The sequence below is a fragment of the Trachymyrmex cornetzi genome, unplaced genomic scaffold (assembly GCF_001594075.2).
Source record: "Trachymyrmex cornetzi isolate Tcor2-1 unplaced genomic scaffold, Tcor1.1 scaffold217, whole genome shotgun sequence".
Lineage (NCBI taxonomy): Eukaryota > Metazoa > Arthropoda > Insecta > Hymenoptera > Formicidae > Trachymyrmex > Trachymyrmex cornetzi.
In genome coordinates this window covers 655,438-672,466 of record NW_017296814.1, presented here as the reverse complement: position 1 = coordinate 672,466, position 17,029 = coordinate 655,438, and the positions used below count along the sequence as shown (strand labels likewise).

Below are 17,029 nucleotides of genomic sequence, written 5' to 3'. Positions count from 1 at the left end.
TTCTTTTATTTAAATCTTTTGAACCATTTTTTATTATGTATTAAAATATCTTTAATAAAATATTAATATAATTAATGGTCTGATTTCTTAAAAAAAAATACATGATCCTTTTCGGAAAAGAAAAATTGATCTCTCGTATAAAAACCACAAAGGTTGCAGCAGTAACGTGTTGTCAGACAGAGCCGGAAAATTGAAGTTACTGAACGAAGAGTGCTTTTGGAGATTAACGGTCGGATTACTTCAAAATGGATTAGTTGCAATAAAGCTGATGTAGAAAATGGTATTATTTTGAAAAGAGTTTTATTTGATAAATTTACGAACAAAAAAGGAAGTAAAGTTAATTATCGGGGTCATGAAAACGGTAGTGGTGTAAAGAACGGAAAACCGACGTACCATGCATTTATTAGTTAAGCGATTTTTTAGCAGTTAAGCTCCTTTATTTAAGCTGCTTTTAAACGACTGAAGATTCCCGGAATTTCATGTAAAGGGCAATACAAAATAAAAAATAGTCAATTACGATTCCATGTTAATTCCTAAGTATTTTTACGAAAATATTAGTTTTCAGCACAGGAGAATATTAAAAAGCACGATCATCGGATTTGTAGATGTAACGGTAAAAATAAAAAAAGCTTCGATCGTTCTATTCGCCGAACATATCATGCTGCGATAGAAAAGAAAAGCAAGCACAACTTTAGAAACAAATATTGTCCGTTATAAGCAATTAAAAATATTTTTTTATTAATTCGCATCGTTAACCAATATTTCCTATATATATTTCCCATATTTATTTTGAAAACACAAACCATCTAATAGGATGAAAATATAATATTTACAACGGATATTTAATTTTGAATCAATTGAACGTTTTACCAATCTAAGCTATCTGTTAGCTTATTTCAAACAAGTTTTGTTGATTGCATAAACGCAATTTTCATTGTTGATTATTTTTGACGCAAGGTCAACGCTTTACTGTACGAGAACGTTTCTGCTGAAGTACTTCCTGATACCGCGACCGTGGTTTTGGCCGCGGTAATTATTCGAATTTAATTAAAACTCGCATTCGAAGTGAGCTATGCCGTGGTGAAGTCATTAATTAAATTTAGGGGCGAATCGCGCAGTATCTTACCATTGTATAGGTAGATATGTACGACAGATACAGAAGAGATCGTTATTACAAGTTCACGAACTCGGTTATAACTTTCAATGAATTCAGTTTCTTTTAGTGGTGCCGGAATTTTCTTTTCGGATCTGTCTGTGTTACCAGTTTCATCTCTGCTTCTGATATAGACGCATTTCCCCCGGGAATTCTATTCGCGATTCAAGTATAACATAATTCTGGAATAAATTTCTGTATTCTCTTATCTACTAGTAAAATGGTAAACAATTAATAAATGTATTAAAATTTGTTATTCAGCTACCAAAAGTTGGGAGATAAAAAAATCCAATTATAAGAGAATTAAATTAAACAGAATCACTTTGATCAAATTTAATTTCTTTCATTTTCCTCTGGATGATATGTAATATTAATTATAATAAATTAATAAAAAGTATAAATAATTAACCACAAAATGTATTTGCTATATCAAAAATACATCTTTAAATATAAACTATATATCAACTCCTAACCTTTCAACAGAGAAATAAAATTCTTACAATAATTCTGGAATAAATTTCTGGAACAAATCTTACATTTGTATCTTCCTAAAAAAAGATTTACGTTTCAATATTATATTTATTACGACATTGTTGAAAATAATATTTTATCAGTGCACAATTATTTGGATGATATCTAACATCAATAATTCATGGCTATAATATTGCATAGTTTCGAAAATAAAAACTTTAATGTTTAAAAAAAAATATTTATTGAATTGTTACAGGAGCGATCTTCACCGAGGACCAGAAGGATAGTCCATCGGAGTTGGCATTCAAATACGCCATTTACAAAATCAACAAGGATAAGACTCTGTTAGCGAACACGACATTGGTTTACGATATCCAGTATGTGCCTAAAGACGATTCGTTTCGCACGTCCAAGAAAGGTAGGAAAATAATCAATATGGCCTCGTAATAAAAATATATAAACAATATTATTCTGAGATGATTCAATATTATATATATTTGAATAGCAAATAAATATTATTTGAATCATCTATTGTTATCCTGAAAGAACTAATTATTATTTAAATAATTAATCATTTATTATTCGTCTTTCTCGAGAATATCTTGTAACTCAAAATAATCTCTATAAGGTACAGCGGGGCAAATTGCATAGCGGAGCATTTTGGATATAGTTACAATTTCATGCTTGTTAGTTACGGGAAATGCTGTTAAAAATATAAAGTGTGGTTGTATGAACAATATATTAAGGCTGAAGGAAAGAAGCAATTTATTCGCGGTCTAGAATGTACTAATTTCAACTCTCTCTCTCTTTTTACATTATAAAGTTTAATTTTATTTTTTCCTAAAAAAAGTTTCAAGTCAGATTTTAAATCTTCGCTTTTGTCAACATGTAAGGTTATACGTTTTGTATATTTGATTAAATACACTGTGCGAGTTCAATTTTTTCTAAAATATAAAAATTTTTTAACCTATTCAATTTACAAAAATAAAATACAAGGAACCACGTGCAGGATGTTTTTTGTGAATATCATATATTTAAAATTCTTACGTTAACAATACAAATTCATAAACGTTTCGGCCTATATCAAGCCACACATCTTCTATTTTCTATTCAATTTATCCCTCTTTACTCTATTAGAATACATATAGATGCATCGTAATATTGATAAGACACGAACTTGTTAACTAGGTAAATTGAGAATTGCTTCCGAATATTTTCTTCTTAAATTAATTTAATAAATGAGAAAATTCTTTATTAATAATATACCATCTATAGTAGATTGTAATATCGTTATCGCTAGTAAAAATTTATAATTAATGTAAAATAATTAAAATCAAATCATAATCATTAAAAAGTAAAACAGTAACAATTAGATAAAATGACAGACGTGATTTTCTTATATTGTTAAATTATTGTTTATAAGTTGCACCTACATGATATACGACAGCGATAATTTGGAAGGCGACAATGATTGATAGCATCGCAAACATACAATTAATATAGTTGATAGTTACATAGTAATTAATTGTAACGTAACAGCTTTACAATATCACAGTCTTCTTATTTTTTAATTAATTTATTTTTATTCTGTTTTTGTAAATAATGTGTAATTAAAAATATATCTACTAATTTTGATCATAATTGTATAATGATAAGAAAAAAATCCGTCAATAATTTTTTCATGAAAAAGCAGTTCTTAAAAATTATCTTTGAAGAGAAAGACGTCAATTGAATTCAGAAATACCGATTGCTTCATAATGTCATCGATTTGATCAAATATATGCATAACATTAATATTTAGATTTATATTAAGATATGTTACATTAAAATAACACATCTTAAGTAGTCCACAATTTTAAAATTTCCCATCCAATTTTATTACTGTTTCCCATGGTTTTTATTTATTGTTCTAAAAAAATTTAAATATTAAAAAAAGAAAATATGGCTGATGTAACATATCCTAAATGATTGATAATTTGGCATGGATTTAGTTGCGTCATATCCACTCCAAAAAAATTATGTCATTTTTTAAAATAATTGCTTCGCGTCGCTTATTCAACAGACTATATATCTTTGAAGATATGAAGATAGGTTATTTGAAAAATTAGACTAATACTTGAAAACACATTGCGAGATAAAGATCAGAAATATGAATAAAAAGGTCGATAAATGAAATTTCTATTAATGTTGTTAAAAATATGTATAATAATTCTATTAAATTATTACATGAAAAACTTGTTTTCTGAATTACTTTGAAATCTGTGTGTTTCTAATTAACTTTACGAGTATCTATAAAAAATAAAATTATTCCATATAATATAAAGAATGCAGAGCATGTTATTCATTGACTTCGAAATGATGTATTTACAAGAATACTTCAACTAGTGTAAAATAAAACCTGAATTCATATTTTACGTGCAGTATTATACGAGAGTATACGAATATAGATCAAAAGGTATTTACTCCGTGCAATTTATGCAATGTAAAATATATACCTGCTTCGCCAGCACGTGTCAGCTGGCGATTGTGAATAGTAACATAGTAGCTAAAACCAGCTAATTAATTTATTTAGCCTCCATTTTAATATGCTCAAAAGACTGGCGGTTATAGAGTATGACGTGAATCTCCTGTCATTGGAGCGCTTTTGACATGCGAGCTTAAAAGTTGGCAGGAAGCCTAGTGAAAGCAATTCAGTTAGCGACTGGCTATAGCGTGAATTACAGCGCGAGGACGTCGCACGCGACATGATGTAGCTTCAGATTTATGTAAAATAACACGAAACCGGATCGACTCCGAGAGCCGAAACCATAACAATGTCTCTCGCGCAATCGCGAGTGCGGCGGATAAATCTCAGTGCGACGAGCTCGACCAGTTATGAATTTGCCATGGAGCAATGTCTCTTCGAAATGTGTTTTCTTACAAAATTCTACACTGCGTAGTAGAGATTCCATTTGTTTGGTTTAGCCCCACGATTCTCAAGTTATCTTCGGCAAACAATAAAGAACACAATAAAGAAGCCATTTTGTTATCCGAAAGAAATAAGTATACTCATGGTTTAATACAATTCTAGTATGATTGACGAGGATGCGTACAATCGATGTTCAACGAGGCAAAAGTTTCTTTATGTAAAGAAGATTCTATGTAAGTTGGGAAGAACTGCTTATATACGAACCATGCGAATATGATACAACGATTAAATGTAAGCATGTAACTAACCAGAGAGCACATAAAATTTTCTTCTTAAAACGTTCACGGCGAAGATTTTCAACTCACTAAACAAGCGAGGTAAAAGAAGTCATGACAGACTCGTGTTTATGTCGCAGAATTCCAAGTTCACTAAAACGTATATCTCAAGAGTCTTTTTTACCGAATAGAATAATAAATGGCTATACTATAACAACAATAGAGTGGTATCCAAGGCAAATACGGAAATAATGAATAGAGATATATAAATATAAATTTCATGAAGTTCTAGTAAGGAAACTATTCAAGTCTCTTTCTGTAAACAGCCAAGTATATATCAAAGTAACATATAAGTGAGATGAAGTATACATTTATCAGCGCTTTTTCGCAAAACACCGAGGGGAATCTTGCGATCATTTACACCCTCTAAGATTTTCTCAAGCGGAAAGTATTTGGCCATAAATATGCCTATAGAATCCCATTATACATAACAAGAATCCATGTATTTTTTTCCTCCATAGCGTGCTTAAAGTGATATCCATGGTTGGAAAGATTTCTCCGCATCCCTTCCGGCCATCCTGACTACTGAGTTTCCTCCCTCGCGGACGGGGTTGAACCGTGTCGAACGGCGCAACTTTTCCAACATTTCTTTTGTAAACTGGCTTACCCTGCGATAAATTTCCCATGTCACCCGGGATAGGTGCCTGTATACATTTTCTCATTTCTGCGCATCTCTACGCAAGCTTAATGTTGCGTACGCGCGAATTCAGTTGACTCGCGCCTACTATGTCGTGATGCATTTCGCCTAAAAGTAATCGCGGCTGATGCTCGCGCCGTTTGCGTTATCTTCGCCTAATGTGTCCACGGCCTGGATTTCTTCATGCAAAAGTTTTCAAACGGATTTGAAACTCCGCTCTGCTCTACCACGCGCAAAATCGGCTCCTACCGAGGCAGAATCGGATATTTATGTATCACGAAACCTGAATGGAAAAATTAAAACACCGTTTTTCCTCAATATATTTAACGACTAAAAAAATATATATATATTTTTTTTTTTTAGGGAAAACAACAATATACATTATTCTTTTTCTCTTTCTTTTCATTCACGGAATATTTAAATCATAAAATAAACAATCCTCCTCGTATAGTCGAGCTTATCGAAGAGAGAGTTTTTATCATCAAATATAGACAAGTTGCATTTTAAAGAATCAACGCAGGATTCTTTTGTTATTCTCTAGAAAATTGTTACATAAGGGTTCTTTATTTTCCGCACAGTTATGTCGGAGCTCTCCAGAACGAGAAACGAGGAACAAAGCCTCGATAGGAAATTGAATTCGCGGCGAAATACTCAACTCGAGAGAAAATCCTGTATGAATTTTTCAGGGTATCTAGTACGGATTACAAAGTATTGTGACATCTTACTGTCGGAAGAACGAATTATATGCATGTCAATTGGTAAAGCAATTATCAGAAGAGCGTAATATTGTATTTCTCGAAGAAAAGGTGAGAACAAACAATTTTTCTTCTATAATAAACGAAGTAAAACACAATACATTAAACACAACTAAATAAATATATTTTATTGCTACCTTTATCCTGGTTAAAGTATTTCATTAATTTTGTTTCAACAGAAATTTTATTGGAAAATCAATCAATAAGTATTTTTTTTAAATGCAGAAAAATGTAAAAAGGCAGCATCTAATAAAATTTAATTTACTTTTATGAAATTTTATTAAGTCGTTAGAAACATGAAGTTGACGTTATCGAAAACAGTTAATAACAAGTTTTAAAGTAAAAGTTCATGCTTTTGCTACGTTGAAAGAAGTTTTCTTCTTTCTAACATCACGGATACATGACACAAAGTTCGTTTCACGCTCTTACATTGTAAGGAATAAAGTAAGTTACTTGGTGATAAAAAACTGTACACTTCTTTAATAATTTCCCAAAAAAAAAAAATTTCATTTCCCGAGCTCGCGAGGAAACAGGACATCGCACAAATTTCTTTTCAAGTTTACGTCGTAGGTGTAATTCGTTCGGATCACTGCGAAAATAGAAAACAAAGGAAGATAAAAATCGGAAGAGATCTAAACCAGGGAAATTGATTGGATAACTTTAAGGAGCAGCGACCCGGACCACCGAGGCGGAACACTTTAATGGCAGGTTCCGTTTGCGAGAGCTACGGCCAGAAATGGCGTGCAGCTAACCAAATGACGAAGCGATTATTTTGCTGGATTTTATTTCTCAGTGTCTACGGGAAAACTCCGTTCGCACATTGCACTCGTAATCCTAATAGACAATCTCATCCTATCCGTCCGCCGTCCTCTTCTATTCCCCTAACGACTTCGCAATGGCTTTTTAAAGAGATTTGCAGCTCGTCATTGTCAGTCGGCTTAATCCTAATAATTCAAGCTGCCATATATCTGTATGAGATAACTTAGCGAGCATGCGAATGCACAGTTGCTTATGCAACTTTTAATGATGAAACTAACGAAAACGTTTAACGGATCATCCTTTAACCGTATTACAACGATGATCACAAAGAGTGTATCGCAATTACGTAGCGTTTGCATTAATTACATCTTTGCATTAAAAAAAGACAAGTACGCGTTGAGAATGTCTAAAATCAGATTAAACTTTCTGCTAGCAACAAAAACATGCAAAGGATTTAGTTTAAATTAAACCTTCAGATTTTATATTAAAATATCACACAATAAGATAAAAAAAATGCTTCTTTTTCATTCTGTAAATTATGCAAAAAAATTTTAGGTATGTAATAATATATTTTATGTATATCTCTTTTTTATTTAAAAATATTTATATTCTCTTTGTTCCGAGTAATTAATTGAATACAAAGATTTGCTCTAATTAATTCTGTTAATTTCGAATAAAGTTAATCATTCCAAATGATTACTGATTTAACGAATTAAATGTCTATAGCAATTTCAAAAAAAGCATATTTTTTAAACCAAATATAGCAATATCATCATCTTAATTGCGATAATTCGTGAAATTGCGATCGCATCGTGTATTATATTAAGCTCATAAAAATTATGAGAAAGCACCGACGCAGTTCTTTATGCGGAAATTGCCGCACTCATTAACGTAAAAAGGATAAGTACCGGTTCGTTAAACAAAACTGCGATATAACGAGGTGACAATTCTTATTTACTTCAGCTCGATTTAATCAACGATAAAATAGCGTGATAAGAAATTTCATAACAATGAAATGTGCATTCCAGAACAATGATGTGTAATATATTTGTGCCTTTTTATAAATCTTGGAACAATTGGAAAATATTAAATTTAACACATTTTCACGTGTCCCACTCGAATTTTTATGTTAATTTAACATAAGATAATGTTAAAAGGTAATATTATGTAAAAATTAACATTAAATATGTAACATTTTGATACAATTTAAAAACAAAATGTGTGGGAACATATTTCTTTAATAAAATTAACATTATTTGTTAAATTAACATGTATATTCATTTCTCTTCGAATTTACGTTTTAAAATTGCATTATCTTTTTTTTATAATTATTAGTTCACTTAATCATGAATTGTCTTATTTTAACATTAAAAACAGTTAAATATTAATTTTACAGAAAATACCCAAATAACATATTAAAAACACAAAAATTTTAACAAAGACAAGTTTTAAAATAGTAGAAAATGTTTTTACTGTGTAGACAATTTAATTAGACGAACATGTGTAGTACAAAAGTATTATAAAGAATTATAAAGGAACAAATTAGCGAAAATCTCAAGCGGGCACACAGCAAGTATAATATTCTTTGCTACTGAATAATCGTTTCAGATACGCTTTATATCAAAGGCAAATTAATATCAAAAACAAATTAATTCAAAATAAATAGATCGCAAAGGCAGATTATATAAAATTATGGTATCAACGTGTCTCTAAACAGCAATGCTATGATAACCTTTTTTATGTAAGAGAACAACAGAGAATATTTAATTAAAATCGTTAGTATTCTTTTCCAAAGTATTTTGTTACAATTATATTGGATTCTTTCAACAAAAGAAATCATGATTCCTTTCACCAAAGGAAATCACGAATCCGTATTTCATCTGAACCTTCTAACGCTGTTGCTATACAAAAAGTATTTCTCATTCCGTTATTATTTCCTTGAAATATATTCTTTTTAATTAATTATTATCCAAGTTAACTAAATATTTTGAATAATAAATTATAATCACATAATAGATAAAATACAAAACATTGTAGCTATCATGAATATTATCGAGTAACAAGTAATTTGGTAGACAAATGTATAAATGGAAAAGTTAATTTCGTGAGAATAAACGCTGCTACGTGATGCAACATACGTGAAATTCAATGTAGCCGCAAACCATAATTTCCACAATGGAAATAACGAAACGCTGAATAATTCAAGATAGCGATAAAACTCAGCCAGCGAGAATTCTTAGAAATAGTCGTAATACTACCAAAATCAAACTTATCCATCCTTCAATTCAACCCTCTTTTACAAGCGTGCCAGGAATAATTTGCGATGTAAGGAAAAATAAAGCTGTAGTCCGCAGGGCTTTTCCTTCAAAGATAATAGATAAGAAAACTGAGCCTTTAAAAGAATGTATCAATTCCCTGTCTGCTCACTGGAAAACGCGTACATCGAAAGATTGAAAACATATATTTCGTTTATTTCCGATAAAATCATCTAATATATCTGCACATATTAACCATTATTATATATTACATTTCAACTATATTATTCGATTCTGTTTCTGCATTCAGCTTTTAAACTGGTTCCATTAATCCATTTTCATTAAGGTACTGATATGTTAATTTTTTAAATAAATAAACGTATAACGTAAGTAATATAACAAGTTATTATCGATTTGTTAACGTATTTGTACGAGCAACCTATCTACTGTGTGTGTGTCCTTTCTGAGTTGATTACCTTAATTAAAACTACCGTTTATTTATAAATATAAATTAATAAATTTCACAATCAAGTTTACAAAGATAGAAAATTAATAAAATGTGCAATATCAACAAATAATGTAGAAATAAAATTTCTCATTTACACAGTTACATTATATTTTACAATGTAACTAAAAATTATCTAAAAATTAAACAAATTTAAATAAAGAAAAATACAAAATTTATAGACTTCTTAAATTAATACAATCAAAAAATAATGGCAAAATACAAATAAGCGTTGACTGAAAATTAAAACTCATTAAAAAAGAATTCTTTATAATTTGTAAAAATTCAATTTGTCATATTTTTATTCTTCTACATTATTTACGGTATTTTATATAATTGTGCAAATTACTAAAATTTTTATGTCATTGTGATTTTTATTGAATTCGATAAAGGAAACATTTCAGAGTTTATTATTGACTCTCAAAATTCCGTTAAAGTGTTTCAAAATTCCAAAACTGTTTTGTAATAGTAATCTATTATGCAAAATTACGGAAGAACAGTAGCGAGGATCAAAAGAGTCTGTCGACAATTTACTACAGTTTTCGCTGATACAGAACTTCCAAGTACGCTTCATCTAGAAATATGAAATTGATATGTCAGAACCAGTCTCCGTTCTCCAATCTCCGTTTTAACACACTCTCATGCCCCCATTGACGTCTTCCTCGCTCATCTTACAGTATTATATATATATATATTGAAGTATTTATTTTTAATACACCAGTGAAATACTTTTAAAAGAGATCCTGCGTTTATTTTTCTAAATATATAAATTGATAAGAAATATGTTTCTAAATATGTTTATAATATTTCATTTTAAAAAAACCGATCAAAATTTTTACAAGTTCTGAACTTTCAATAAAACAACTAAACTTTCATGAGCAAAAGTTATAAATATAAATTAATTTATAATATAAATAGTAATTATTATGTCAGTTACGTATTTTGCTATTAAATTGCTCAAGCCTTTTAATTTTTATTGCAGCCTGCAAGCAATTATCCAGATCGGTACAAGGCATCTTCGGACCGTCTGACCCACTTTTAGGTGCTCATATACAAAGTATATGTGAAGCATTGGACGTTCCTCACCTTGAAGCGAGAGTCGATTTCGAGCCCACTTTCAAGGAGTTCAGCATTAACTTATATCCCGCACAAGATCATCTTAACGAAGCATTCAAGGACCTTATTTCCTTTCTAAATTGGACTAGAGTGGCTATTATCTATGAAGAAGATTATGGTAAGTGAAGAACAATAAAATTGTCGCAGTAATCCTTGAAATCCACACAAACTCATATAAATGTTCAATGTATCTTATTAACAAGAATATTTTTACAAGAATTTCTCTCTCTCTCTCTCTTCGCATTAATATCTACATTTTTCAATCTTATTTTCAACGTAATGTTAATTTGTTATATATCGCGCAGTAATAAACTCGGACGTTACGGGATTAAATCGGTATATATTTTTCCGAGTATAGAATGGTAAGAATGGTTCTAATGGAACTCGGTATGCGATGGACTGTGAGCACGAACATGCGAACAATGCTACACACGACATCCAAGTTAAAAAGATTTCCCGACCGCATGGAACTCATTTTACCGCGACCAGCGGGCTTCGTATATGTATAACAACAACTACTCCATGGAAACTACATGGATATACGGAAGAGGCGAGCTCGTTAACACCGTCGACGCGTTCATTACGCAGATGCGTTTTATTTTATTTTATTTCATTTTATTTCGTTTTATTTTTGGTTTCTTCGCAATGTCGGCGATGCGTCTCTATGCAAATAGAACGTCGGAATCAGGCACCGGAAGTGGAATCCCGCTACCGTCCAAAATGTCGGCCTGTCACCCGCACGCAGAAGTAACGCACGCGTTTACATACGACGACGTAAACTCGCGACGACCGCTCACGAGATTGCTCTCTGTCACTCTCTCGCCACTTTTTGCCACCAACTTAACCCCCCGGTCGCGGCTCCTCTTGGCGCCCATTTCCATTCCGCGACGGGCTGGCACCGTTCACGGCGACTCATCGAAATTCCGACGCGGCGTTGACGCATAATATCCACGCCAAAGTCACCTGTCATCTCCATTCTTTCCGAATCGCATTAGTATATTTTAACTATCACCGTCCATACAGAGAAAATGTATGAATTCACCCGTATTTCTTCCGCATCCATATCCGTCTATCCGGGAAAAGCCTTTACATTTATTTGCCTCAATGGAGAAACCGCAATCATCATGGTCGAGTAATTATTTATAAAGCATCATGATCCAAAGAGTCGCTGTTTGTTTCATTGGCAATTGCTATTCAAGCCATGGATCTTACAACGAATTCGGTTGGACGCAATAAAAAAATTTTGTTCCCCATTTTTAAAATTTTTAAAGTTAATAATGCTAGATATCGCAAATTTACCGCAAATTTACCGCATATTTACGAAACGAGTCCTTCCGCTTATAGTTCTTGCGAAGGAAAAAGTGGGAGGTCTCCGACCTTATCTTCCCTAAATTGCCGCTCTTGATTGGACGATGTAACTTGGCGTATAACAGGAGCACGAAGTAGGACGCTGCCGTTAGCGATAAAACGAGAGGAAACGGAAAGAACGCGCTTTTTCCACAGCCCCTTGATGTCTATGGCCCACCATAAATCCATGACAAGGGGATAAGACAAGGAAGTTTAAAAATTCCCCGTTGTAAAAGCGATGTGTGTTGAAAACGTCTCAACTATGATTCGCTAGGAGAAATGTAACATCCCCGACACGGTATCATCTAAATATTCATTAATCGAGAAAATCCGCGTCTCACGAGTTCGTTAAAACTTCAACATGCAAAGACAGTCTCTCACTTAAACGCCATTAAATATTAAACAGTCAACGTCAATTGGGAATGCGACTTGCATTTTCAGTGAACGTAGTGATTTGTAAATTTTCAAACGATAATTATAGTTTAATAAGTTTAATTAGCGAGCTTCAAGTATGATGAGAATCGCTGCGAGATTTTGAATAAACCTCTCGAGCACTTTACAAATTTGGCAAGCCCCCTGTGTCACTCGTTGTCGTTTAGTTATTCATAGCCATAGGAGAAATGCCTAGTTTCGCAGTTCGTTAAAACTTTATCGAGTATGAAAAGTTTCGTTTTTCGACATGAAATAATGAATGGTTTAACGTGACGACGAGACGCTTCAGCCAACGAGCGAAACGTGATTTCGAGACAGAAATATGCAATAGCGTGATGTGTGAAACTATTAGTTACTTTTATTTTCGCGCGAATAATTAATTATAACTTTAATCAAACAAGCAATGCGCATAGCTGAGTACTCATTTAGACTTGCCTCCCTGTTTCCTAAAAAAAGTTTAAGGCCTGATAAATTAAATTGTTGAATTTAATAATATAACTCATCATTAAAAAATGCTTAAATGTTTGACACAAAATTAAAAAAAAATTTTTAAAAGTTCTCAAACGGATTTATCAAATTTATTTATCAAAATTTTGTATTTATTCTCTGAGCATTTTGAAATAATTTATAGATTTCAATTTTTCAATAATAATGAGAATACATATAATAAAATTATATCGTTTCATGGTATCGATTAAGAATTTACACAGAAATGAGTATTTGGCACTATCTGCATTGGTGTTGTATCTATAACTTCAACGAGAGACTTCAAGAGATCTCGCACATAAACGTTATCGTCAAAATGATAAGATGAGAGAACGCAAAACTAGTATACATTTTTCCTGAACTGTTTCCCTCTGTATCGTACAATGCCATCATAAATTTCCAGATATAACACTGTATATAGTTACTGCTATCTACTGAGTTAATTTTGTAAACCAGACTACCCTGTGCAATTTTCCTACTTTCCCTTTCACACGTTTCTCAGTCGGGGATGTTCGTGGTAGCCCTTTATATATAAAATACTCTAGGAAAACCTCGATCTTCATTACAACCCTTTATTATCTGAGATATTTCCATTCCCTCGCTCCAAGTTGTTTACATAAATTTAACTCAATAAACTTTATTTAAATACACATAGACATAATTCTGTTATTTAATAAACTTGTTGCGAAGTTATTTACTACATTTCAAGAGTCTCGTAAAATTTACTTTACTTTCAATCGCTTATAATAAGTAAGTTATTAGTGTCAGAAAATTGTCAAAGAATCTGGTTCAACATAGGAAAACTCAACGCCTTAATAAAAAAAAAAAACTGCCAGTGAAATTAAGTTCTTGAGTCTAAAAGCATCTTGTGTACAAGCAGAGAAGTATGCAAGCGGCCGTAATTGCTCGATTTGTTCCGAAAGCGAAGTTTACCATTTTTCATTTTTACATTTTGCGGAAAGTGCCAGCTCTCCTGCGAGCTGCGCTCGTTAACGCGCCAGAAAATTTATCTTCTGCTTCTCTTTCGCCGTCCTTTAGCTGTTTATCGATCCTCTTCTTGCCGTTGCTCTATTCGTTGCGATCATTACGAGGGAGTAATTAGCAAGCTCAAAGTTAGAGGCACCTATCTGGATGTCCAAGAAGTCTCTTTCAGAAATACGGAAAAGTAGGATTGCACTGAAGATCTTGCGACTTTATCAGATTTGTATCTTTGAGTAAAGTCCAGAGAAAACTTACCGCTTGGAAATTGAAAGCGTCATCTAATGTGCTGAATACATTAATAATAAATCAACGATAATATTTTTCTTATTCGTTCTACAGTAATTTTTTTTCTTATAAAGCCATAAATTAATATAAAGTATTTTATCAATTAAATTATTCAAACACTATATAACATTTTTTTTACTGACAATAATAAGTTATTGTTGTAACAATAAGTTATTGTTGTAACAATAAATAATTGTTGTGTGTAACAATAAGTTATTGTTCTCTCTTAAATTAAAACAAAAAAAGGTAAGAATCAAACTGTGATTAAAATTAACCAATCGATTTCGCGTCGATCGAATTGACGCGGAAAATGAACCGCGGGCGAACGTAACCGCATACGTATGTAATGGATTCCGTGCACGCGACGGAAATCTCGAGTCGACAGTGCAACTTAAGAAGTAGTCGAAGAACAATCGGATGGAAGTAAATTGTGAAAGTCGTGATACCTTTTTAGCTACATCTTCGCAAATCTTCTTAACGCTGTAAAAGTAGTTATGAAAAGTTTGCTATCAAAGTCACGGTCTTGATAGTTTAATCGCAAATCTCTCTCTGCAAATCAAATTAACAAGTTTGTATTCCCACATCGTTCTTTTGCCACAGATGGCAAACGATGGGTATTTTATCAACTCATCCATTTCTGTCATGCAAAAACCCATTATTCTCACATTATGTCTGAACCCATACCTATATACGTAAAAATAACACGTATCATTTCCATAAGAATCTAGATGTTGGTTAGATTACAATGTACGAGTGGAGAATTGTGGAAGACTTCTATTACCATTCCAGAAAATTGGTTATTTCATTTATTACGCTTAGCGAAGAAAATGTTCTCGAATTTTTATATCATTGTTTCGTATTATTTTTTCCATTTCTCGCTAACGGTATAATTTAAGAATAAACCTGCTATTTCCATCACTGTTAAAATAATTAACAAACAAAAAGGAATAAAAAATGTCGATTTCAGAAATAATTAAAATATTTCATTACTACAGTAATTCAGCGTTTTTCAATTCGGGGCATATTAAATAACTTTGGCGAGGTACATCATTAGGTGTACAAAAGCTTTAGCGTATATCATATATCTTTCATCAAATATCATCAATACGATATTCAATAATAAACAGTGAAATTTTAATATTATTATTTTTTATTTGATTGTTTTAAATTTTGTGTAATTTTATTGCGATATTATTGTGATTAAAATAAGAGTAAATAAAATATATTTTAGGTAATTATCTTAATTTTTAAAATATTTTATACTTTGCGTCTTACTCACTTTTTTACTTATACTTCTAAATTTTAATTTTTCCACTTCTTTTTACCTTCGCTAAAATTTTCACGGCACATTTGGAAACTATTTGCGGTTAACCAGTCACGGCACACCGGTCGAAAAACTTTGTTCTAACTCACGAGAAAGTACTTTCATACTGTTTAATACACGATATAAAACTGACAAGATAAATCGTGAGTTTATGTAGATATTTGGGATAATTGCAACAAGCAACGTCAATCAATTAAAAATATTTGTTGTGACGTAACTTTAAATGTTTCATAAAGGAAAGGATTAAAAAAAATAACAAGCACGCGCAATGATAAAACTTGGCATTACGTCGAGGACCAATTTGCCGTAAAAAAATACCTCTCTTCTGTTTTTTGCAGGGCTGTTCAAACTACAGGATCTCGTAAAATCCCCGCCATCCGTGAGAACTGAAATGTACATTCGTCAGGCGGGCCCTGCATCCTACAGGCAGGTCCTGCGGGAGGTCAGACACAAAGAGATCTTCAAGTTGATTGTTGACACAGATCCGGCGCACATGCAGCAATTCTTCCGAGCGGTGAGTCTTTAACGTTTCGATATTTTTCGATATTTGTTTCACAAAGTCTGAATGTTTAAATATTGATATCGTTCATGCACCTCCAAAGATTCCAACAATCTCCATTTATATTGTACATTCGTCGCCTTTTTTTCATCGTGTTAAAATTACATTTCGAAAACCAGAATACGAACGTATCTCCCCCTCCGCACGTATGTCCCTCCTGCCATATTTTTTCACACCGTTAATCTCTTGCATGATAAATCTGACAAGTTGCTTTATTCGGATAGATACCATATTTTTGCAATAAAATACGAAATATTATAAAAGAGTTGCAGACCGTGCAAACCTAAATCATTCAAATATGAAATCTCTGCCAGATTTATGTTATTACAGTCACAAATTATTTTATAAATATATTTATTTTGTATGTCTTTCTACATTTTGCTTAGTTTTCCCTTTTCCTTGCAAAACTTGAACACGTATCTTGTTATAAATACGAAAATGTATCTGAAATAAACAAAACTAATGCATGCTAAACAAAATGTTTCCCTTCGGACTTGTTTCACAAAAGGAGAAATATTAGAATTCGATCGGCAAAATATTTTGTTCTTTTCCGAACTGTTAGTACTTATTTGAAAAAAAAAAGAATCAGAGAAGAAACAGAGAAGAAATTCGCGCAGAAAACTGTCATCGATGCATCTGATATAAGTGACGTGACGCACACATGTGATTGTGAATAATTGTTCTTTCCCCGCGAGAAAAAATTTAATACCTGTCCAACTTT

The 17,029-nt window shown here is 32.0% G+C and overlaps 1 protein-coding gene across 1 annotated transcript in view; it reads left to right on the top strand.

The window, feature by feature from the left end:
- Positions 1–1,870: 1,870 nt before the first annotated feature.
- Positions 1,871–17,029, top strand: part of LOC108760069 (glutamate receptor ionotropic, kainate 2) — a gene marked incomplete at its 5' end in the record, with an annotated part of 64,224 nt that continues 49,065 nt past the window's right edge. Inside the window, 3 exons of the mRNA XM_018505849.1 lie at positions 1,871–2,042; positions 10,761–11,012; positions 16,088–16,263. Of these exons, the coding sequence (XP_018361351.1) occupies positions 1,871–2,042; positions 10,761–11,012; positions 16,088–16,263 (600 nt within the window). The remainder of the gene's footprint in view (positions 2,043–10,760; positions 11,013–16,087; positions 16,264–17,029) is intronic.